Source organism: Athene noctua, chromosome 26 (assembly GCF_965140245.1).
Source record: "Athene noctua chromosome 26, bAthNoc1.hap1.1, whole genome shotgun sequence".
In the NCBI taxonomy this organism is placed as follows: domain Eukaryota; kingdom Metazoa; phylum Chordata; class Aves; order Strigiformes; family Strigidae; genus Athene; species Athene noctua.
In genome coordinates this window covers 3584590-3609259 of record NC_134062.1, presented here as the reverse complement: position 1 = coordinate 3609259, position 24670 = coordinate 3584590, and the positions used below count along the sequence as shown (strand labels likewise).

Sequence of the window (24670 nt, the reverse complement as noted above, 5' to 3'; positions counted from 1 at the left end):
AGTTTGTGGCCCCCTAACTGTAAGATGCCTGAGTCAGTCAGGAGGAAAAAAGAAAGAAAACCAGCTGAACTCTAAAATAAAAACTCTCAAGAAGACTTTCTTCTCTTGAAGCACTAATTGTACACAGAATATCACTGATGGGATGTTATCACAGCATTCCTAGATCAGACAGCTAAGCGTGCTAGCTGTGATATTTAAGGGCGATTCAAAGGGCATGAAATTTGAGAACAGTATTAAACAGACGTATAACAGCTTTGCAGTCATAGGTTAAAACATCTAAACTGCTTTTATTAATATTACGTGTGATAACAAATATCAGTGGCGTATTAAAGCTGAGAAGTCAGACATCTGAAACGCCATAAAAGCCTTGAAATTTAAGCTAAAGGATCTGATTCTCCTCTGCTACCGGTATAAATCAAGAATAACTTCAGTGACATTAATAGTGGATCCATGCAGAATCCAGATTTTTTCCTTTTATAAGAGATGCTTCAAGACATATTTCACTCTGAAGAAAAGGCAGGTAACATATTGCAAAATTATGTGAATACCCACTTCCCCCAAATCAAATCAGCTTGCTCCAATTTCTACTTTTTACATTCCATAGGTCAAAGTAAAGAAAACAAAGAAAACCACCCTGAGGTGAAAATTCGAAATGGAAGATTGCCTCTTCCTCTCTTATCCCATTTCCATGTTCTCCCCAAACACCGTGTTTGCTGAAATCAACAATTTCTCGCATGATACCTCATTCTCAGCAAATTAGCATTCTTCTGCTTGAAAATCGCTCCAACGGAATAATTTCCCGGCACTGTTACAGAGGTGCAAGCGAGAAAGAAATCTCGCTCGCGATCTTTACCGCAGCTCTGGGGTCACTTGTCAGTCGAGCCCGTTTCCCGAGCAAAGTTAAGTAACAGACACGCCGCTACATACAGAAGATCAGGAGAAAGGGAAAAGAATGGAACGAAAAATGCTGCTGGTTCTTTCAAAGACACAAGAAGCCTTAGGTAAGCGGGCAATTTTCTCATTTCTTCGGAGGCTTGCTGGGACATTTGGGATACTTTCAGGGGCAAACTGGGAAACTCAGGCAGTTCCCTTCTGCGTGGCCTGGGCGGTGAGACTGGATTTGCCCTGCTGCTGTGCCCAAGGAGGGTAAAGCAGGATGCCACAACCCGGAACAGATGCGAGAGACCAAGAAGAAGTTAAAAGACATGAGGGATCCAAAAAAGGTGAACTGCTGTTTTAAACAGTCCCTGTGATGCTGCACGTGATGATCTTAATCTAGACTGCCTCATGGGTGACAGGCTCTATAAATAGACACACAGGTACTTGCTGAAATGCACTTTATTAACTGAACGCTTCCATAAATAATGCAAACGCTAATTCAGGAAATGAAGGAGCGATCTGCTGATCTCGCAGGCCTACTGAGCCCCTTCTGCCTGCTACCCAGAGCCCTGCTCCTGAGCGGCTCCGTGGGGCTGCCAGGCACAGGGCTGCTCTGTGCTGCGCAGAACAAACACCAAAGCTGTCTGAGAAACCAGCCCGCTCTGGACCACAACATCCTACCACCGCTTTTGGGGATACCCTGCAGATTACACAGGCTTGGAACAGAGAACCACTGGGGGACAAACCTAAAATCCCTATTATTTAAAGTCATATCTCCAGCTTTTTCAAGCCAACTTGTAATAAAAAAAAAAAATAAAAATCACGGTCCTCCCTTGAACTCTAAAGTTTGTCTTAAAAATGATTCCAAAGGGAAGCTATCCTATTCCAAAGGATTTTCCCCTCTTACAGGAAAAAGCTATTATAGATCCTGTTGGTTTCTTTTACTCAGGCTCCTGAGAGGTCTGCGGGACACTGACCATCAATCTCTCTTTTATTCATCAGCGCAGAGATGACACGTTGGACATCTAGAAAAACAACTATAGTAGAGACCTGTATGCATTAAGGGAGTTTAAAGCAATGTGGGAAGTATACTGCTCTTTCAAATTTATCTCTTTTTAATCCACATCATTTCAAACATCACTTGAAAACGCGGCTTTGTGTAAACAAATCCACTGCCAATCTAAAGCACTGGAAGAGCTATCCTGTTTGCTGACACACAGCGTTCCGTGTAACTCAACTGCACTGAACTTGCCCGGAGTCTCTTATTTGCACACCATTAAGTACTTTACAAAGGAGCATCACCTCCTGTATCATTACATCTGTTTATTGATGCGCAGATTAAAGAAAATCATTTGTCCCAAGCTGCTGAGCTGAACGGTGGCAAAGCTTATTGGGCACCCAGATCCTCTGAGTCCACGCCAGAGCTCACCTCACAACACCACGCTAAACCCTCAGATGAAAACTGGTCTCAGCCCTCACCGCCCGAGCCGAACCTCTCCGCTGTGTCCCCACGGTGGATGCACCCAGGCCCTTCCAAACGCCCTTCCAGACCATACCAAATGCCTGCACCGAGCCTGACTGCATCTGAGCAGGCCTGGGGCTTTGCAGAGACCCACTTCCATGCTAGCACGTGTTGATAGAAGAGCAGAGAGGTGTTTTTTACCCTGTGTACCCCCCTTGACTATCACACAATTATCCTCTGCAGCACGGCGGCATGCTAGACACCTCCCGCGAGCCAGCAGAGAGAACTGGGGAAGGACCAGCTACATGGAGGGGTACTTACTGGTTTCTGCCGTCTCATACTCGCTGTCTCGCAGCAGCTCAAAAATGTCCACTTCCACTTTGGCTTTCCCGACCCGCTCGGGCGCACGGTTGATGCGGTTCTTGGCCAGGGTGATGGAGAGCCTCTCCCCTCTGCTGCACTCCATGGGGTCATCCAGGATGGCAGCTGCGGGAGCAAAGGCGTTGGCAGCGGTTAGGCTTGGCAGGGACCCAGCTCAGCTCCACGCACCTCCCCGTCCCCCCCCCTCCCTCTCCCAGCACCCCTTCGGGCTATCTCCAGCGCCACGCAAGCAGCCGCCGCGCTGGTGCTTCTGCTCCTGCTGCCGCTATTGTTAGCGCATCCTCCCTCCCGCGCACGGCCTTTCCCGCCGCTGCACCCACCTCCCGGGTCTCGCCAGACACGTGGGAGGCCACATCTCTGCAGCAGCGGCTGTGTTACCTGCCGGCGTGCTGCAGCACGACACGGCCACCTACGCTGCCAGGGTCCTGGCACCCACCCAGCACCCACCGCAGCACGGGTGCTCGCCCTGGCGCTCCCAGAGAGGGACGTCCAGCTGGGCAGCCCCAAGCAGCCGCGACCTGGGCGGTGCGTCACATCCCAACAAAGGAAGGACATCCCCAGATAGCCTTGGTTGGCTTGTTTGAGAAAGCACTGGGCACGGTGCTGGTAGTTGGAATATTTCAGGAAGCACGTGGGCAGCCGTGGGTGGGAAGGGACAAATATTTTTCAAACAGAAAGCACTTGACTCTTGAACTCAGCTCCTGTGCCTGCCCACTCAAATCTGTGTTAGGCAGAGGGAGATAGTGCGGGGTATTATTTTTATTTTCTCGACGGAAGGCAAAAAGAAATTGGAGTCAAGCATTAATCATAGCGTTTCATTATGAGCTGACACAACTTCTGCACCCCAGTGTGTTTATCCATGCTAATAAGAGGTCTCCTCCCAGAATGCAGCTATTCAGCTGTACCTGGGGAAGAGCACATTGTTTTTTTGTTGTGTATATTAGAAAGGCACCATTGTTTATCTTCCATTCCCCAAAATCACTCCGAAGGGAGCAATGCCATTCAGAACTTATAGGGTGTAGACGGAGTCACAGCTCAGCGCTGAATCAGGCCTCACACAGGTTATCAAAACAAGGATTAGTGGGGCTCTGCTGCTTTGTGTGTCAGGGAAATAGGGAACTAACTATAGCAGCTAGGCGCCTTGTTGAAGCTTTGAAATGTGTCATTGTTCTGCAGCAGGTTTGGTCTGGGGTTTGGGTTTTTTATTTTTAGATAGGGAAAACTAGAGTGAAACACGTAAATCATCTGGCAGCTGAAGTAAAGCACACTGGCTATAAATGCGAGGTATCCTGCCCTCCTAAGAGCAAGGGCTGGGGGCAGAGTCCAAGCATACACGTATTTTGAAGACACAGCTAACTGGGACCACTGTCAGAGAAGCACGGTGATGTGCTGTAGGTGGAACCGAGAACACGTTCTTCAGAGGGCTGGTTTGTGCCTCGAAGGTCCTCACCGCTGCCCTGGTGGGCACTGATCACTCGTCATCGCCACCAACACACAGAGCCTCCGACAGCCCAGCCCAATGAAGAAACCTGTCTCAGGTTCAGGATCCTTTTACTTTGGCTTTTATGTCCCTGAGACTCGCTTTGAACCAACCCCGACACTCAAAGTACAACCCCATTTCAACAACCAACTTGCAACGCATTTCAGGGCTCTTTCCTCAGCCTTGCTATCCCAGTGGGATCTCTTCTCTCCTGACAAAACTGCAGAGCACTTCTGCTTCCCTGTCCTGCCCTAACAACAGCTGTGGAAGGGTACGAGATACCAAATCCACCGGCGCAGCAAAGGTGGCCCACGTTGGCCTGATTTATTTTGTATCCCGACTTTGTATCTTGAGTGGGTAACTCAAGAACTCCTGCTCTTCCTACTTTTTCCCAACTGAACTCAGCACTGATAAAGAAACACACAGCAATACTTCTTGTACGATACGCACAGATGTCTGGGCGAACGTTCCCCGTCCTTCAGGTGACACCATCTCCTCTGCTCTGCTAACGCACAAGCACCATCATTACCTGCAAAGCTAGGGCAATTAATCTTAATCTCATTATGCAAGAAAAAAGGTTTTGCTTTCCTCTAAGGCCAGGAGCATGGATCACAGGTTTTTTAAGACCTCAACATGGCTGGTGACTGCTCTTAATTACAAAGAAGCTGGGAGACTGAAGTGTTCCAACAGCAGCTTGCTCAACTCCCCGCTCCTCTAGGAAAGCAGCAGCAGACAGCAAAGAAAGTCCTCACAGACAAAACTGTCTGTGTAAATTTTTCACAATGGCCCTGTTACCAGAAAAGGTAAAACAACGTACTGAATCTGATGAACATCACAAAATGCTGCTTACATTCCACGCGCTGACATAGCAAAATTAAAGATCAGTGGTGAGGAGTGTATGTCAGCACTCTTAGATTCATTATTTTCTAATTTAAAGCTCCAAAATCGCTAAATTGGACAACATTTTCAAGTATATTCTTCAATTGTCAGTTTTCAAACAAAATTCACTCCCACTCATGTATAGTTAAATACATTTTAAAAATAAAAGAGTTGAAACCAAAGCATTTAAAATAATTTCCTTGGGCCACCTCGGCACAAATGTTTGCACAAAGATTATTTGTTTTCTCTATTCAGGATGGGATTTTCCATTTTTAGGTTCGGAAATCTTGAAAGCTTCCCTACAGCTGAAGCAAAAAAAAAAAAAAAAAAAAACAACAAACCAACAAACCCTCCTCTCTACTCAGCTCTGAATTTGAACTTTGCAGCCCACCTTGGGAGCAAATACACGAAAAAGAGGAAGGTGCTCACAGCACATGGCAGGTTTGGGAAAAGAATGGAATGCAGCTGGACAGCCTGGATCCCAAATTCCTAGAGCCCAGCCACTAATCCAACTACATTACTGCTTCCTATCTCCCTGCGGGGCCTTGTGATAGCAAACCAGCAAAATCTGTTCACTTGTATTTTGGGAGACTAGTTACTTTTACCAAATATTAAACCAACCCCCAGAACAGACTCAGTAATGAAGCTGAACTAATCTTTATTTATTAAAGCTAGTGGATCAAAAAGGTCATTTAATGTTTAAAAAAGGTTGGTTTTAAAACTTCATGTCTTGGGACACAGTGCCAAAGCTCATCTAATAGCAGCATCATTAAGTATGAACGAAAATCTTTATAGAAATTCCCTTTCATCTATTCCTGTCTATTAAATATGGGAAGATGCATCGAGTAAATCTTTAATCCTGAAAACTTACAGCAAAGTCTTTGAACTTTGTTGGCCTCAAAAATCACTTCTATCTTCCCCATCATAATAAATGTCTCCAATCTAGACTGCCTTCTCTATGAATGATGAGAAAAATATTTCAGAGGGACTCAGGAGCACCTGGGTCTGTGATGCCGATTCAGGGCTGCTTCAGATTTCACGGGGACTGAGAGTGGAACAACTTCAAGTGAAATAAGGAAGGACTGGCAGAGACGGAGCTTTTCTCAGGAAGAACTGGCTGGAAACATTATTTCCCATGGGATGTTCCAATCCTGACGGATAAACATCCGTTATACACTAATCATTCTTTTCGTATTCAACGTGCCCAGGTTTTCCTTACCTTTAACACAAAACCCACAAACCCAAGAGGCTACAAACCAGAAGAGTTTATCACTTTGGATACGCATTGAAAATAGCTGGGTTACAGTTGCTGAAGATTCAAGCAACAAGTGGCTTCAACTGCAAATTTCCGTCCAACACAAATTTCAGGCGGAACACTCAAAATTAGTGGTTTAACAGCAAGAACCAAAAAAAAGGTACTATTGGTAGTCAAAGAAATGCAAGAGGACGTGATGGTGCCCTCTGGGAAAAACAGGTTTCAATAACTTTCCTACAGCTGGTCCTCACCTCAGCGATTTTCCAGCCCTCAGAGGCGGGCAGGTGGGGGACGGGGAGGCAGGAATGGGTTCTCTGATGGGACACATGTGTGTGTGTGTGTGTGCGCACGAGCTCACACCTGGCCTAAGCCCTGTCCTACCGAGCCCCATCGAGTGCCTCATCCCACCAGGAGCTGCACAAGGAGCTCCCTGGAGATGCAGCTCCCAAAGCTCCATCAGCCCCGGGCACACAGCACATGGCCACCCCACGAGAGGGACAGCTGGGGCGATGGCATCTGCCCGCAGCGTGCTCCCTCCACTCAAGCAGAGCAGTGTGAAAGGCAGATGCTCAAACTCTTCCACCTTTCCTCCTCCTACCCTGGAGAAACTTCTCCAGGAGGAGGAAGGACATTCATTTCTCACCCCGAACAATTCAGTCCTGCTCCTTTTTGCCAAAACAGCAAACAGGGAGGGGGACAGGCAGTGCTGTCACCTTGTGCGCTTTCAGTGGTGGGGACAGCTGTCTTCCTGGAGCTGGGCTGAGACGCAGCAATTCATCCTATTACGAGCACCAGTCAGTTTACAGACAACACTGAAATTTAATCCTTTCCACCCTCAGTTGGGTTTCAACCAGTGCTAAAAAAGCAGAAAGCCTCCGTTCTCCCATTCCCCCAAGCCATGTGGCTCCCCAGAGTGCTACCCGCCACCAGCCAGATTCACAACATATGCACTCTGACAAGCCTAATACGATTGCAAGTTTTACTACATATCACTACTTAATTCATGATCCAACCAAGATCTAACGAAATAGCATTTTTATAACCATAACAGGGAACAGATGTTACCGGGAGGTTTATACACTGCTACGACAAACAGTGTTCAGCTGACCTTTCCCTGTTAACTTTATTAAGTATTGCCGCATTTTCTCAGGTGCTTTTCTTACCGCTGAGATGTAAAGCCATACTCAGAAACACAACTGCCATCTCAAGTCATCTCTTGAATATGTAGATTTAGCAAGGCAGTAGCTTAGTAAACATATTTCACCGTTCATAACCTGTCCCTCCAAGTTAAAAAAATATAAAGCCATCTGCAATATTTCTCAGCTGTCTCCTCTGACAGGTTAAGATCACACCTACAACCTCCTCTGATTTATACTGTAAACACAGTCCTCAAATCCTCTATGTTCCCGTTATAAATGGACTCTCAAATTAAGGACTATAACCTCAGATCAGCCAGGCTTAGACACCTCGAGGATCCCACAGCCACCACTGGAGCTGATCGCTCCCTAGCCTCAAACCCGGGAACGCTTCAGAGCACAGACATGCCGGAAAAACAGACTGTCCTTCAAAGCACCAACGCCCTGCTGGGTGACACCAGCCTCAGGAGACGCCCTGGGATGTGGAAGGAATCACCCCAGACCCCCACATCTCCCCGACCTTATCATCAGAGACCCACCTGCAGCTGCTCCTGGCTGCATTAACCCCAGACTAGCTCCAAACCCACGAAACTGCAGATGCATTTGAGGGTCAGGTGCCTAAAAACGATTGCAGGATTGCCTCATTTCGCACATTTCCCCTCTGCTGAATATGGTATCAACCCTTCAGGCTGTCAATACAGTAAAATATACAAAATTTGCAGACTTCCTCATTACAGGGCTGTCAAGTATAGCTCCAGTGGAGAAACAGGTGGGATTGTGTTTCCATTATAATCTCTGAAGTGCTGCTTTAAAATAAAAAGTCGTCAAAATGCTATTACTTTGAGAGGAAAGAGGGTCTCATCAAGGAAAAAGAAAATCTAAAAACATAAACTCTCCTTCACAAAGAGAGTTGATAATGTTTGTCTGATCAGCGTAGCAGAGGGCTATTTATTGCTCTTGGCCAACATTTGAAATCTGCATTTAAATGGAGCTTCCCTCTCATTTCTGCTATCCAGAGAGAGCGAATTCAGGAGAGAGAGGGAAGGGGAGACATGATAAAAATGGCTAAGGGCTTTAGCTTCTACCGCTTAAAACACCACCTCTCTTTTCTCTTCTTTAATAATGACTTTGTGTATATAAAATCAGAATAACATTCTCTGCGACCGGGAGTTTCCAGTTAGAGAATGCTGTCACACTTCTGTGCTGACCTCCCCGAGCCTGTCAGTCTCGCTGGACCTGTCACAGTGCTGGGATGCAAAGCCTCAGCGGGGGCAGTTCATCTTTGTGCCCCAGCAAAAACGTTGTCCCTCCAGTCCAGGCAGGTGAAAGCACTGTCAGACTTCTCTCTGCCTCCTCCTCACACACCTACGCGAAGCAGAGATGGCTGTTCGTATCCAAAAAGGGGCGGGAGGGGGGAAAAAACACACTTCAGCTGCCATTCTGAAAGCAGGCGTCTGCAAGACAGGTCTCATCTCGCCTCTCACTCCTTTGCTTCATGTGCGGGGAGGAAAACACACTAATGAGACAAGGTCCTGCTCTTCCAATAAAGATCACCTGCTTTTCTGAATACAAATCTCGCTGTGAGGCAGTCAGCAAACACCCTTAGCATGAAGACAGAAGCAAAAGAGGACAAAGAGATAAGAAAGGGGTCTGAAATGGAAATGCCCTGTCCAGAGCTGGCTCGTGTAATCTTAAGCCATCCTCTCGTACAAAAGCAGGGCAGCAAACCAAGGTCCTTGAAAGCCAACAGGGAAACTCCTACGGGTTTCCACAGCCGCAGACTCGAGGCATGCTGCAGCTATGGATAAAGTCCTGATCTGTGAATTCAAATAGTGTGTTTGCAACCAGATAAGTCCTACTTAATCCCCTGAAAAGGGTGCCAAGAGACTTCCCAAAATCGAGGAGAGAAAAGCAGGGAGAAAGAGGAATGACTGTTTTACACCTCAGGAAGGTTAAGGTCAAGGCTGAGGCAGGGAATAAATTGTTATGGCTCTGAAAGAAAGGGATGCGTGAGGCCTCCAGCTGGAAGAATCAACAAGAAGTGTTTTCCATCTCATGTGGGCAGGGTTTGGAGAGAGAAAGGAAAGGAGGTGAAGGTCTAATGCTAAAAAAGGAACTACAGGAAGGCATGGTGGGACACCTTTCACTTGAGGCATCCCAAGAGCCATAGATGCTGTCCAGGGATGTGGCTACCGTAGGTGCATGGAAGCAAACGGGCACCAGGAGGGAAGAGCCTCCTGGGGGTGTCAGACATCTTCCAGCAGGAAAATAAGCAAGTCCATCCACCAAGAGCCTGTTCCTGCACCTCATACGTGGTATGGTGGGATGCCTTTTTCTTTCCCTGAAGTTTTGCTCACAGCAGGAGGTGTTCACAACAGCGCTCCTGAGCACACATTTTCTGCATCTCTGAAAAGCCTATCTGTCAAACGGGAGTGCAGTTTGCTACAAAATTCAAACTACTGGCTAGACACACATATCCACACAAGGTCAGACTAAGTGCCTAAATCTCACTTTCTTAGGAAACCAGCCTAAAAACACTGACCGAAGTTGGGAACATCATTTTTCTGTCTGTCTTTTGTATCAATAATGTCAAGTTGAGTTTCATAAGGAAGTTTTTCTGCCCATTTTCATGGTCTCAGGTGACTGACAGCAGCTGTGGCTTTTAGGAGGAGAGCACTGGGAAGCCCTTTTGGGGCCAGTAAACTTGGCAAGTCCAGGAAACAAGCAAGAACTTAATTAAGCCAGTGGAGAGTATAAATACAAGAAAAATAACCACACAAACCCCAAGTGCCGCTTCCAAGCAAGCAAAAAGAATGAGGAAGGAAGAAACAATGTGTAAAATTCTAAGCTTAAAAAAAAAAAAAAAAAAGAAAAAAGAAAAAATCCAAAAAACAAATGGGGAAAGTCTGCTAGGATTTATAGTTACCATCATAGATTTGAGAGATGGCAATGAACAACGCAGCGGAGAGACTCTGCATCTGAGAGCAGGCGGCAGCCACCGGTGTGGGAAAGAGCCTGGCACAGGATGGGGAGGCAGGAGAGGAAACCTCTGCAGAGCCCGAGCCGACACAGGACACTGTCCTGGTCACACACCCACCACAAGACAGACGACCACAAAAGCCCAGAGCTCCGTCTCCAGAGGTGGCTGTATTTCAGCGGCAGTCAAGGTTATTTGGGCACACACACGAATCTCTGCAGTACTTTGGGGGCTCCTGATTGACAGTGATGTAAGCAGAGAAACATTTCCAAAAACCGACACTTTGCCTTTTGCAGAGGGAACAATTTCTTGGACTTCCAGCATGTTTCAGGATTAAAGGAATTTGGGACGCATCTAAAGCCGGTGGATTTTCATTTATGCAAGTGGGGCCTTTAGTGATCATTTTCCTCTTAATCCTCCCTGGGATCTTAGTATTTACAATGCATTTGCTCTTCTTTCAGCCTCTCCCTCTCTGAAGGATGCTGGGGCTTTGGCATCACGTGCGGATTCTTCCCCGGTTGGCAAACACCAGTGCACTGCAGAGGATGCACAGTTTAGACCAAATGATGGAGTAGGTAAGTGCCAGGCCCCAGTTCCAGGCTTCCCCCAGCCAGCTGAATAATTGCATACACAGAGATAGCAAATAGCCTTGGATGCATCCCCAGTGTCAAGGTGAGAAGGGGAAAAAAACTGCTGTAGTGACAGGATCTACGGTTTTGCTTTCATTAATATGGAGAGCTTCCGGATATTTTGCACCAGTTCTACTCTTGTTACAAATCATTAGCCATTGCTACTATCACAAATCTCTAAAAGATGGGTCCAAGGACAAGAACCTGTCGTGCTGGATGTAGATACCAGATATGACAATTCCTTTAAAGATACGAGACAGACAAATGATAGGGGGAATGACTTTCATTCTCTTATGATGGATAAAGAAGAGAGGCACAAACAGATAAAGCTACTCCTCAAGGTTTTGCAAGACCACACAGCAAATAAACTGAGATGCCAAGAGACTTCAAAACCCCTCGTTTAGCACCTTAAGCCCTTTTACTTACTGCCACCGAAACCTGACACTTGTGCGTCAATCTACAGGCATCCAAGTGCATCACAAAATCCAAGTGAGCACTCTTAAGAGAGCTTTAGGGAGATGGGAACCTCCGGAAGCAACAGCATATTAAAAAGAAACACGTATGTAGATAATTAAAAAGCAGGGTCAATGCTGCAAGGCTGAGCACAGCCTGGATGGAAGATTCTAACTGTGTTTGGAGCCTTTATAGTCAGGGTCAGGACCTACAGAGGGCAATTCAGAGCACCTAAACCAGGTAATAATTTATCCCTAACGAGGTGGCCTTTAGAGTCTCTGCTCCATAGGAATCCTCACTGCCCACCTACCACCACCTCCCTACCCCTGCACTGCCCAGATTTTGGTGCACAGATGTGCAAGGGAAGAGAGTGAGGTCCAAGAGTAGGAGGTGATCCCAGAGAAACTGAGCAGAAGATGGGGAAAGGTGACATCGGAAACCTCGCCCGATCGCAGCAGAACCAGATGTATTCAACCGCACGAAAGAGTTTGATCCAATTATAAAACAATGACACGCGAGCCCTTCACTGACGTGCCTCGGGATTGTTTTCATCTCTTTGCTTTGCTGTTAGAACAAACAACTTTTCCTGCTGAGTCACACTGAAATGAGATGCTAAAGAGCTGCCACACCAGATGTGGAGGCCCTTCAGATCCAATATCCATCAATCTACACAGCCTCTATTTATTTATTTTTTGCCACTCAGCCTTCAGCAATTTAATAGGTTACTTTAATGTCTTCCTGCCTTTCTTCTTTAGCATGCTCTGCTCACTGCAGTTTTTTTCCCTGATGACTTCTTCCCCTGGCTTCTGGATAGGAAAACAAAACAGGAATTTTCTTTCCCCTGGACTCTGACATGCTTTTCCTTCCCTTTCCATCCCATCCATCTTAGCAGCAAACTCCTAATTCATCTAATCCCAGTTTGTAGACATGTTTGCTAAGAAAATGATGATGCATTACCTGACAAGAACTGCTTTTTCTTTCTTTGCTTGTGTGCAGAGTGGCTCCTGTTCAACCCCAAATAAGCAGAACTTCAGTGCCCAAGCCAAGAGACTTAACCAGCTCAGCCACACCACTGAGATCTCCCATCTGCCTTGAGCACTGACCCTTCTGCCCACAAAGTTCACCGTCTCTAACACAACCTGGGAGCTTCTGAAATATTCGTCCTCATGATACCTTCATGAAGCAAAGAAACGCTACCATGTCCATTTTGAAGCGGTCAAGAACATGCAGATACTCAGGAAAGTGGAAATTACTTAAGATCTGAAGGTTCTGTCTACCAGTTGCAGTACATTAAACTCTCATGTGGATGCTCTCAGTTGGAAAATAAAGCAGCCCTCCTTTGTTGTTAGATTACTTGGAGAGAAGGGAACTACAGAGACCCAAGTGACTGAAGTGATGCACAGTAACATCCCTGCTCAAGGCCATTTGTCTTAGCATCCTCTGGAGACCATTCCTATGTGGTGTGACAAAGCTTGCCTGGAGAATCCTTGGCACAACAGAAAATAACCACAAAATCCTTAAAAGCTATTCCAACTTTTACCAAAGAATCCCTGAGGTTTCTAGTACAGTGCTCTTCAATGCAGGTAAAGAACAACTTTTAGGCAAACGGCTTTTGCTTTCAGCTTGGGAGCTCATTACACATTCCCATACATCTGTGCAATGTGGAAAAATTTTAAACACACTACACAGAAACAGGAAAGGGCAAGTGAAGAGGAAGAAACGAAAGCAAAAGGCAAGGATAAAGCTGCCTAGACTAAATTAAATCAGACACAAAAATTCTTAGTGAACAAGGTGAAAGAAACCCAAAGGGAAAGCTATTCCAGACTTGCAGATGCTGGAAGGAAGAAGCCGTACGCTCACGCAGGAGGAGTTGGTGGGATCGGAGGAGATTCGGTACCAACACTGGGTCACAAACAAGATGTACCAGAACCAGCCACGCTTGTAAAGCAGAGGACGAGTGAATTACATCCCCTGTAGTTCGTTACGATGCTTCACAGATAGTGCATTAGTTACATTACTGCAGCAAGGAACTGGATCAGGTTCACAGTGATAAGCTTAATTAAACAACAGAGTTATCCATAGGCTGTGGTTTATGTTATAAATAAGCAACTTTTATGCTGATTAATTAAAAGTCATGGTTCAGATCATTAAATCCTCCTACTTTCAGCCACCTTAATGAGGATACCTGCAAGACCTGAATCCAGCCACAGACATTCTGACGCTCGCGAGCCCGAGCCCACACCGGAGGGGAGGGTGGGAGGACAGGGGATCTTGCTGAGGCACCCTCCCGCTGCGAGAAGGCTGGGACCAGATTGCATTCCAGTGGGTGGTCCGAGGCTTCTCCACTAGGGGTTTGCTCTTGCTGCTGTCACACGAAGAGTTAGGGTTGCTAGCCGCAGGCACCGAGTTCTCAAAGGCTGTAAAAGGCATCTTAACAAAACACTGAAAACATCTTCAAGACAGCGAGCTGTGTCAGCTGCCCTTGTAGATCCAATTCTTTCCCATTATCCCAGCTAGGAGAACTTGCCTGGAGAAGCAGGACTGCTTTATCACCCTATCCAGCTCTTTTCCCACTTGAGAGATGTCCAGCAGCACCTCTGGGACAGCAAACTCCTATCAAATACCCTGACCTCCCCTCCATCAGCCTGACTTCGTGCATCAGTCCGAGTCTCCATGCTCGAGCTAATGCCATCCATGCAGAGTTAACAGGGAAAAACAAACCCTTAGGAAAGGCTTCACTCCATGAGACTTGAGGTTTAAAGATAAAACTTCCATTCAAGTACTGCTCTGAACTGGGATGAATTGAGACTCATGTCTAACACTCTAATCAGAATTAGTATGAAAACTGGAAGGACCCTTTCTCCTCTCTTTTTCAACTGCTCCTTCCTCCCAGCAGCCTGAGAGGTTTCACACAGCTCTAGTATTTCCGAGTGTGGCCTAGTTGCTCTGAAGTGAAAAGCCAGCTTGGGAGGCTGTGGTCTGCTCAAGCTCATCTATCACATCTGCTCACAAACCCAGTGGTTATTAAAAATTAGAGCTGGCCAAATTATTGTTATATTTTGGCCACATGGAAAATATTATTATCATCCTTCCCTGCTACCTCCAACCTCTCCTCATGAATCATTCATGAATCTGCCCCGATTCCTGCAAAAGAGCTGGGCTCATGCTTTGTGTAAAACACTTTCTGCCTGTGGAGCACAGCCACAGCCTGCTCACCTCAGCTAGACCCAAACGGCCTCTTGCCCTGCGGTGACCTGCCGGGACAATTCCTGTAGCACAGGGCCCATCACCCTCTTGTGTGACCATACGGGTGCAGCACACGTGGCTTCTCCTGCCAAAGGCCACGTGCAAATCCTGGGATGGGCATGTGTGTGATTTGGTTATTTGATGTGCTCTCAGCTAACATCAGGAGAGAGACAGCCACTGAGTAACAGCCATCGTTGGATATCCTCTTGGCTTGCACTATTAATTCTGTACTTGCAACAACGCTGCAGTCACCATCTTCCACCGGTGTAAATGATGCTCTTGTGAGACCCCCCTGCAGTGCCGGGTCCTGCTTTGGGGGCACCAACATCAGAAGGACACGAACCTGTCAGAGTGAGTCCAGAGGAGGCCATGAAGATGTGAGGACAGGCTGAGAGAGTTGGGGGGTTCAGCTGGAGAAGAGAAGGCTCCGGGGAGACCTTAGAGCGGCCCCCCAGGGCTGAAAGGGGCTGCGGGGAAAGGGGGGAGGGACTCGTCATCAGGGAGTGTGGGGATAGGATGAAAGGTAACAGTTAAACTGAGAGAGGGCAGATTTAGATGAGATATTGGGAAGAAATTCTTCCCTGTGAGGGGGGTGAGGCCCTGGCCCAGGTTGCCCAGAGCAGCTGTGGCTGCCCCCTCCCTGGCAGGGTTCAAGGCCAGGTTGGACGGGGCTTTGGGCAACCTGGGCTGGTGGGAGGTGGCCCTGTCTGTGGCTAGACTGATCTTTAAGGTCTAGCTTTAAGAACTAGATGATCTTTAAGGTCCCTTCCAACCCAAACCATTCTGTGATTCGGTGACCTCAACCCTGGAGAGAGCCAAGACAAGGCCCTAAGCCACTAATGAGCCCATGAAATGGTCCCAACAAATTCTTCAAGAATGATTATCAGCTTCTTTATCTCTTCCAGTCTTTCCCCTTTTTCTCAACATAATCTTACCAGATTGGAAACTGACTAATAACAATAATAACAGTAAAATAAAGCTCATTTATGATCAGTTGCAGGATTGGGGCTATTTCCTTCTTCTATTCACCATCACAGAAACTGCTTTTTAAATGGATAACAAGGATTGTGAGGGTCCAGTTATTATCTTGAAACCTCACAATTTGATACATCCAATATTGTTCTCTTTTATAAATAACAGTTATTACCGTAAAGTGATTTTCCCCCTTCTGTACTTCCAAAGAGTTCCTGCAGGAGATGGCAAAGAAAATGGGTTCCATTAATACCACACTTAAGCCCTGTTGCTTTTGTACTTTAACTCCCATTGTTAATCTTTTAACGTGTCTTTAAACAAATGTCTTTTATTCCACAACTCTCTGGCAGATATTCTTTCCTGTCTTCTCCACTCCTTTTCCCCCAATACCCTCTACCTTGAAGTAGGAGCTCTTCCTTCCCTGACTCATCAGTGGGTGTTGCGCTCCTGTCAGTCAGGGAGAAGCATTTTAGCTCTTGTTCAGGCAGTTTCCTGGTAATTACAAGAAAAATATGAGAGCCCACAATCAGGAAACACACATCAGAAGGAGCTGTGATGGGAGGATTTCTGTCCTCCCTGAAACCTTGCAATAAGGATCACGGGATGACTTTGCTGAAGAGGTTATTCTAAACTAATTCTAGAGTGACAGTCACCTCAACAGAGCTGGGTCCTCGTGCAGGCTCTTAGCACAGGGAAAATGTTGCCTCTGGCACGCAGCATCCTCTTCCGAGCACACTACAAATGCAACTGCCAGATGCCACTTTTAACCGATTTGATGATGATAAACAAGGCTGTTCGTTTCATTACGCAAACACGGGGCAACTGAGTCTGCAACTATCAACTGTTTGCACAGGACCCTCTGAAACAGCCTGAACCCCCCCGGCGCAGTGCTTTGGGCAAGCCCCTCTGCTGCCATTTCTCAGCAGTGAGAGGAGAAGTGCTGTCACCCTCGTTTCATGGGGAGCAGAGGGAGAAAACAGATAACAGCCCAATTCTGCAGTGGCATTTAGACACCAACCCTGCCCCCGAGGGGGTAAAATCCCACCTGCTTCAAGGAGTTAGTCCCCGCTGGAGTTTTATCATAATGGGAATCACGCACTTAAAAAGCCTCAAGGGTCTGAAGGACCTGCCTGTCACCTGGGAGAGGGAAGTGAACATGAACCTTCCAAGCCCCAGAGCCCCGCGGCAGCCCTGCCCGTGGGGGCCAGGGCTGGCAGCCCCCTCCTCCGATGCCGCAGCGCCCCAGCCCGCATCGCTCTGCCGGCATTGCCGGAGTCCTGCTCACGCTGCCAAGAGTGCCAGGCCAGAACGGCCGGCCAGCAAGGGGAGGATGCGCTGACCTTCTAGCAAAGGCAAAAAAAAAAAAAAAAAAGTTTTCCAGACTAATTAAGATAATTAGGGCTAATTACACAATAGACATGAGGCTCCTGGGCACAGAAGTGATGTTGTATTCTGCTTACAAGCTCTGTGCTTGAAGACACAGTGCCCACGAAGCCATCCCCCTTTTCCCATCCCTGCTTGCCAGGAATAATTGGTAAGTCAGTCCCTCAGGCGAGCAGTTCCCATACAACGTGCAGGTACATTATCTATGACAGTCTCAACAGAGCAGGAAAAAAAAAAAAAAATTTCGGAAATGGGTTAACAGCAAGACCAAGCTACGAATGTGAACTTGAGACAAAGAAAACAACCTTCACAGGCTACCCACCTTAGAGTTACTGATTTTCCCCTGTGTCTACCACCTCTGGCCTCGGAAGCAGCGAAGATTAATATTTTGAGTTACCTCATGTAACTTCTGGACATTGGGACTTTCCTGTTTTCTCCTCGTCTCCCAAGAGTTCCGGCATTCCCTCTACCCTTTCTCAGTTACAGCTTCTTCTTCATTATCATCTGTCAAGTCCAATTAACATGTGCACTGACACCAGTGAAGATTATTTCTGAAGTCTCCTGTGAGAGCCAGCTGACAGGAGCCTCCTCCTCGGAGGCTCCCCAGCAGATTGCCATCGCTCTTCGCATGATCCTCCCCAGGGAGCCCCGACACAAACAACACCCATCTTGCAGCATTTGCCTTTGGTGGCAACGGAGGACATTTTGCACGCTGGAGAACACCCACCCGTGACTGCTTTTTGACCCTCGAAGCCCGGGATCTCCGAGATATACTGACTAGACACCCACCAGTTGATCCGTTTTTCAGCAATCTTGAGGGTTATTGGGTGTGGAGGGAGCAGGGTGCCCCACAATGCCCCGTAGCTTCCTGCTGCCTTAGCCCCCACGCAGAGAGGTCAGTGTGACATCTGCGTGTCACTGCAGCTCTTTAAACAGGGCTTAATGGGAGCAAGTTCTGCAGAGGTCTGATGCAAAGCACTGGGTACCAGAACTGTTCTCTGTTTAAGCAGTCACCCCCATTGTTGTTCCCGTGGGCTGCTGGCAGATTACCCCTGCTTCGCCCCGACTCTTCCCAAGGGCACTGGGGGCTGTAATGCTCCTCGCAGACCCACAGGGACTGACCCCAGCAGTACCAGCGAGCCTGGGTCCTGCTCACACCAACATCACCAAACCTCCCGGGAACGATGCTCCCCTCATTCTTTGGTTTCCCCCATCTCCTGCCGTTCTGATGGCCCAAAGGAGGCCATCAGTTTCCCAGGTGAGAAGAAATTATACTCTCTGTCCTGGTTTCAGCTGTGATAGAGTTAATTTTCTTCCTAGTAGCTGGTACAGTGCTATGCTTTGGATTTACTGTGAGAATAACATTGATAACACACTGATGGTTTAGTTGTTGCCAAGTAGCGCTTATCCTAAGTTACGGATTTTTCAGGTCCCAGGCTCTGCCAGTGAGCAGGTGCACAAGAAGCTGGGAGGGATCATGGCCAGGAGCACTGACCAGAACTAGCCAAAGGGCTATTCCATACTATGGGATGTCATGCTCAGTACAGAAACTAGAGGGAGTTGCCTGGGGGGTGGATTGCTGCTCGGGCATCAGTCAGCGGGTGGTGAGCAATTGCATTGTGCATTACTTGTATTTTCTTGGGGTTTATTTATCTTATTTTTTTAATTATATTCTTTTTCATTATTATTATCGTTATAATTTATTATTATTATTGTTATATTTTTTATTTTAGTTATTAAACCATTCTTATGTCGACTCATGAGTTCTACTTTTTTCCAGATTCTCCTCCCCATCCCACTGGGAAGGGGGGAGCAGCAAGTGAGAGGCTACGTGGTGCTTAGCTGCTGCCCGGGGTTAAACCACAACACCTTCCTACCTTTTGCCAAAGTCCCACCCCTGCTTCTGCAGAACCAAGACCTTCTCCCCCTTCCCAGTCAGCTGCCTACTGGGATAAAAATATTTCAGGCCAATAATTTGGTTGTTTGCAGGTGCCTCCTCTGAGCTGTTTTACTCCCTCCAAATTCAACGTGCCTTTCACAAAAAAACACTTGGCTGTGTTTCCCATGTTCCTGATTAAACAGTTAATGAGGAATCTGGATAGAGCAAAATCAACAGGAAATTAAGGCAACATGAGCCACTTCATCCCTCCTATTTTAAACATGAGAAAGCACAGGGAAAAAATTTTAAAAAATCCAGAATATTTCCCTCAAGAAGAATGGCAAAAAGCTACAGGGGAAGAGGTAAAGGACACCGCTTATCCTGGGGATCACGTACTGCAGATGTTACACTACTGTGTAACCTTAACACGATGAAGTGTGCTAATGACCAGGAATATTACCTGGTGCTAAGTAACGGGCTGAGGTCATCTAGGAATAGTTTCTAATACAACTGGTTCTGGCCATATAACTTCCGCAAGAGAGCACTTTCTGTTATTTCTGTAGGTGGAAAACTTTGCCACAAGGTTGTGGTTTTTCTTTTTTGTTGTTTTTCTTTGCTTACTAGAAAAAGGTCATATAAAGAAAACAAACCAAACAACTTTGGTATAAAATCAACCGACAACCTTATGAAGCTCCAGCCCTACCAAGAGCATCAAAGTTCTGTCCTTCTGCTTATGGGACCTTCCTTTTGCAACTACTTCAAGAGCAGAGCACGCACACCCTGATTTCCTTGCCACAGACACATTAAAATCCACCACGTACCTAGACTGAAAAGGTTGGCAATACCCACGGCTCAACATTGAGAGCTTCAATTAAATCAATTAGCATCCCCATACACGGCTAATACTGGAGACATAGGAGAGGTTTTATTATCCAAATAGAAAATCAGTTTGTGTGTCCAGATGGTCACTGGAGGCGCTGTAATTACCATACTATCACTGTAACTCTGTGTGTTTGGGCCTGTTTCAATGGCACCAGCCCTGTTTATCTGCTTGGAGGAGAGCCTGGGCCATCTGGGCAAGACGAGGTTCATTGTCTGCCTGGCATCCACGGGATAAACACAGCTCCCCCACTCACTCAACTGTCATTTATTAATATTGACTCTGAAAAGGGATGAGAGTGACAGGAACAGACTTCTCACTGAAAAGCAGTTTAAGAAACCCCTTGGCGCAGAAGGATGCCCCAGGGCGGTGCTGGACCGGGTGGTGCCACACACCAACGAGAGGTTCTGCACCACAGGGCCAGCTCTCCACACTCGCTGCCCTCCTGGCCCCAAAGGGATGCCCTGGGGCTCTCAGGAGATGACATGGGCAAGGCATGGAGGGAACCCTGGCCCAAAGGGATGCCCTGGGGCTCTCAGAAGATGACAGGGACAAGGCATGGAGGAAACCCTGTCCCCAAACCCTCTCGTTTTCTGCTCCTCTTCGAGAGCTGGAAAGCACTGAGGAGCCAGGAGGGTTTCATCCACACACCACCACCACCATCGCTGATCCATTCTTCAGGCAAGTTCACTAGTTTTAAAAAACCTAGTTATTTGTTAAGGGTATGAGGCAGGAGACAGACTGCTGAGCTCCTGGCTGCCTGTCCTCTTCCCTAGATGACGCAGCCCCTGAACAGGAGCCACTAAGGCAGCTCAGTAACTAACCATGCTCCCTGTATTACAAATGCACTTTAAAACGACAGAGGTCCAGCCCCAGCCATCAGGTGAGCAGAATGTGGGCAGGACAGGCTCAGCCTTAACTTCTGAATGCACATCAGCTCCCTACCTCGGGTTGGAATGAGGGGAAGGAAACGCTCACAGCCCGTTAAGTCTCTAACTACTGTTGAAAACCTCCCATTAGTCTCCTCATGTCATCTCCCTGTCTGAAAAAGCAGGGGAATAATCCTTCTGTTCTCGCACACTTTATCGAGTCCAACCTGAGATCGGCAGAGAAATTTTCCCTCATTATGCATCTGAGAATTAAATGCACACGGTTACACAGAGGCCAGTTACCGCAACACAGCTACTGAAACCAAAACAAGTGCCAACACAAAAATATTTGTCTGTGTATGAATGAAAAAATATTATGAAAGGAGCTTATTATTAGAAAGATGACGGGGAAAATCTTGCAAGACACGAAGCCCGATGTAATTCTGCTAAGAGTGAAACGGGTTACAGAAGTGAGCCTGTGAAAATGGATGTATCATTCTCTCCTGACATGACATTGCCTCAGTTAAGTTTTCTTGCTGAGGTAACCCAAAGGCAGCACAGCGAGGTAACAGATGGGAAAAACTGCCTGTGAGGGTAAGTGCCGGGCTTTCCTGTCTGGAGTTACATAAAGCAATTTATTGTTCTTTTTTTCTCTTGCATTCAGTGTTTCTGACGAGGTCAACAGGGAGGGAGCAGAGAAAGCCTGGATTCAGATTCAGATTTCACACATCAGAGGGGAAACAGTCAAATTGAAAAAGCTATGGGAGCAGTAACTGAGAAATTATATATATGTGCTTTTTCTCACCTCCAGCCCTATTTCTTTATTTTCTTTAAAACTGTCACATTAACGTAGTTTTCCAGAAAAAACATAAAGCTCTTCTACATTTCCCAGGGCTGTGGTCTGATAGTTTGCACCAATAAAGCAACCTTCCCAGGCACTGCCAGGGGTTTATCCACTCTCCACGACACCAGGACGCCCGTGGGCACCCACAGCTCTCCCTGGGAGCAAGGCTCCCTGCGGTGGGCTGGGCACAGCCATGTGATGGGGGCACAGTTGGGCAACAAGCCCAGGGATGAGAGTTTTTAGAAGATGAGCAACACCAAGGTTGGAAGCATCAATCTTGTGACCCCCAAGACAGCGGGCAGCCAGCACAAGCTTCAGGGTCCTTCCTTGCTCTTCCTTTCTCACGTAGCACCAGCTGCCCGAGGCGCTTTTTCAGGAGCTGGCCAGAAAGCTGCTGGTTTTCTACTCTTACATAGACCTCACAGAGCTTGCTCATCTCTCCATGTGGCCTTCAGGCTACTGCTTTCTTTAGAGACAACCCTGAAATCACTCCAGAACTCCCTCCCATCCCCACTCTTTGTATTTCACATCAAGTTAATCAACAGCAATAGAAACTTGAATCCCTCCCTGCCTTTAAGTTTCTGAGCTCATTCACTCTTAGGATTCTCCTTTCCAAAAAAAACCCTCGTTCAACCTGATGTTCTTAATTCTTTCCACCCCAGGAGACAAAGTCTGAGATTTCCACAGCTCTGGCACAGATTTGCCAGGGCCCCCAGGTGGTCTGTTTGTGGGGGATGCCAGCAAAACCCACCGCTCTCCCGCAGAGAGGCTGGAGGGCTCACAGCCTGTTTGGGATTTCATCTCCTTCCTCTGCACCCTGGCCCTTCTCCGGCAGCTGAAGCACAGCGACTCACTATCAGGGGACTGGCAGGGACACCCCCTCTATTAACAGCCTGTCAGCTTACGCCGGCCGACAGGAGCATCAGCTGCTCTTCTGGAAGGCTTTCCAGGAGGTTTATCCCTTGGTGCAGCTAATCCATCGGCCACGCAGAGCCTTTGGCAGGGCAAGGGGGGCTTCCTCGACAGTCTTCCTGGTGATGATCCTACAGCCAGGCTGGGTGTGCGTCCAGCTGTTCCAGCTGTTCGGAAAACCCCAGGGGATGGAGCACAGCCTGAACACAGCCAATATACAAGCACCTTTGGAGGCTTTCCTTGGCCTTGTTTAGTCATCCTTTCTTCTCCTCTCTTTATTTTTGTGGCTGCTGCTAATTCTGTGCCCCCACCTCAGACCCTCCGGAGATAAGAGCACGACCCCTTCCTCTATTACCAGGGTCGGAAATAGTTTCCCCACCAAGCAGAAGCGATGCTAGCAATTTCATTTCCTGAGTATCTTTAATTTTAGTCTTGAATATATATTGCTTACTTAAAGGGGAAAAAAAAAAAAAAAAAAAAATCACATGCCCTACAAAGCTTCAACTCTCCATCATGGACAGGTAGAAGTTTGCAAGAGACAGACCTACGCCGGTGACAGAAACACAAGGGAGTGCTCTCACAGTCCCAGGGAAGCGACTCCTGGTCACAGGGGACAGAACAGGGTGATGATTCCTGTTTGCTCCCAGGTTCATCCACACCGTGCCTGCCCTGGGAGCCCAGCGGGGTCAGTGGGACATTGCCCCGACACTGTGGCCTGGCACCGCCCCTGGGGAGCAGACAGGGAAGAGACACCCACCAGTCGTGTGTTTTGATTGTAAAAGGGAGAAAAATCTTCACGATGGTGGTGAACCGACTTTGCCCCCATATCTGAAGATGCACCAAGCTGGCTGGTGGTTACAGGTGCAAAAACCCACCCACAGCAGAGCAGGACTAGGTGCCGCTGCAGCTCTGCGCTCCTGGGGGGCTTGGAGAGCCTCTCAGCCTCCCACACAACCCGGCACCCAGGAGCCAGCAGAGCACTGTTTGCGCTACTTGAGTCGATAAGGTTAATTTAAAAATATGAAAACACAGAGACAGAAGGGGAAAAAAAAAAAAAAAAAAAAAAAAGGAGAACACTACATTTCTTGCTCACCATGTTATCTCACTAAAGAGATCCAGATAACAGAAAACACAACGGGCAGAAATATAGATTTGTTATTACTATTATTTGTTGCAGCGCCAAGGGAAGTCTGTAGAAATGCACCGTCTCTCAAGTACAGCCAAACAAAGCTTCGTTCTTTATTGACTTCTGGAGCGGGACTACAATTGACAAATGTAATTAGCCCAACAATTCTGAAAGGAAAATACTTTTCCTTATAGGTGCAATTATGGACGCTGCTCTGTACTTGACCTGGACCAGATCTCCACCTCTGAATCCCGACCTGCCAAAGTACAGTGCAGACCCTAGGACTTCACTAGGGAAGCGGTCTCGGGTTTATGCACACGTTAAGATTTATGTGGGACTAACAATCAAGCTGGAGGTGCTGTCACTAGAGGATTAATGCTATCCTTATCCTCACATCCACCGTTGACACCACTGAAATCTTCTCACTGTCAAAAGCCACCCTGGCTTCCCTTAAAAACAACTCTTGAAAGCAAAGACTGAGGGCAGGCAAGCGGTGGATTTAAACCCATGATTTTTTTCCAAGGTCATCTGAGCCATCTAACTCAGGACAAGATGTCTGCAAAAAAAGGACCCTACAGCAGAGCTGAGGCTTTCTGTGTACAGACGGTCCCTGGCTGCATCCCACTCTGCCTGGAGGAACCAGGGCATGACGTGCAGCCCTTGGGCTTAAGCTGGACGTGGGTAATGCCAAGCATGTGTCCTCTGTGTGGGAATGAACCACCTTTCTGTAAGAGCTCAGGCACTGTCAACTCATGCCTTACTCTCCCCTGTGTCTGAGAGAAGACCTAATGCAGAGAACAGATGCACAAAACTACGGCTGAAGCAAAAATAAATAAAATTGATATATACATTATATATCATACCATGCCACTGTGTAGCAAAGAATTGTCTGAGGCTACCACACAAGTAACATCACCTAAAATCTCTTTTATTACTCCTTTTTTAAAGCAAAAAATATATGACATCTCTTTCATCTCTGCTACCAGGCAGCCTGTCTACACAGATGCTTGAAATAAATACATTTAATT

General features: G+C 47.2%; 1 protein-coding gene across 3 annotated transcripts in view; it reads right to left on the bottom strand.

Moving 5' to 3' along the window:
* GRIK4 (glutamate ionotropic receptor kainate type subunit 4) overlaps positions 1 to 24670 on the bottom strand; it is a 209835-nt gene that overhangs the window by 76488 nt on the left and 108677 nt on the right. For all 3 annotated transcript variants that reach the window (XM_074927244.1, XM_074927245.1, XM_074927246.1), the window contains exon 3: positions 2663 to 2827. In XM_074927244.1, the coding sequence (XP_074783345.1) occupies positions 2663 to 2827 (165 nt within the window). The remainder of the gene's footprint in view (positions 1 to 2662; positions 2828 to 24670) is intronic.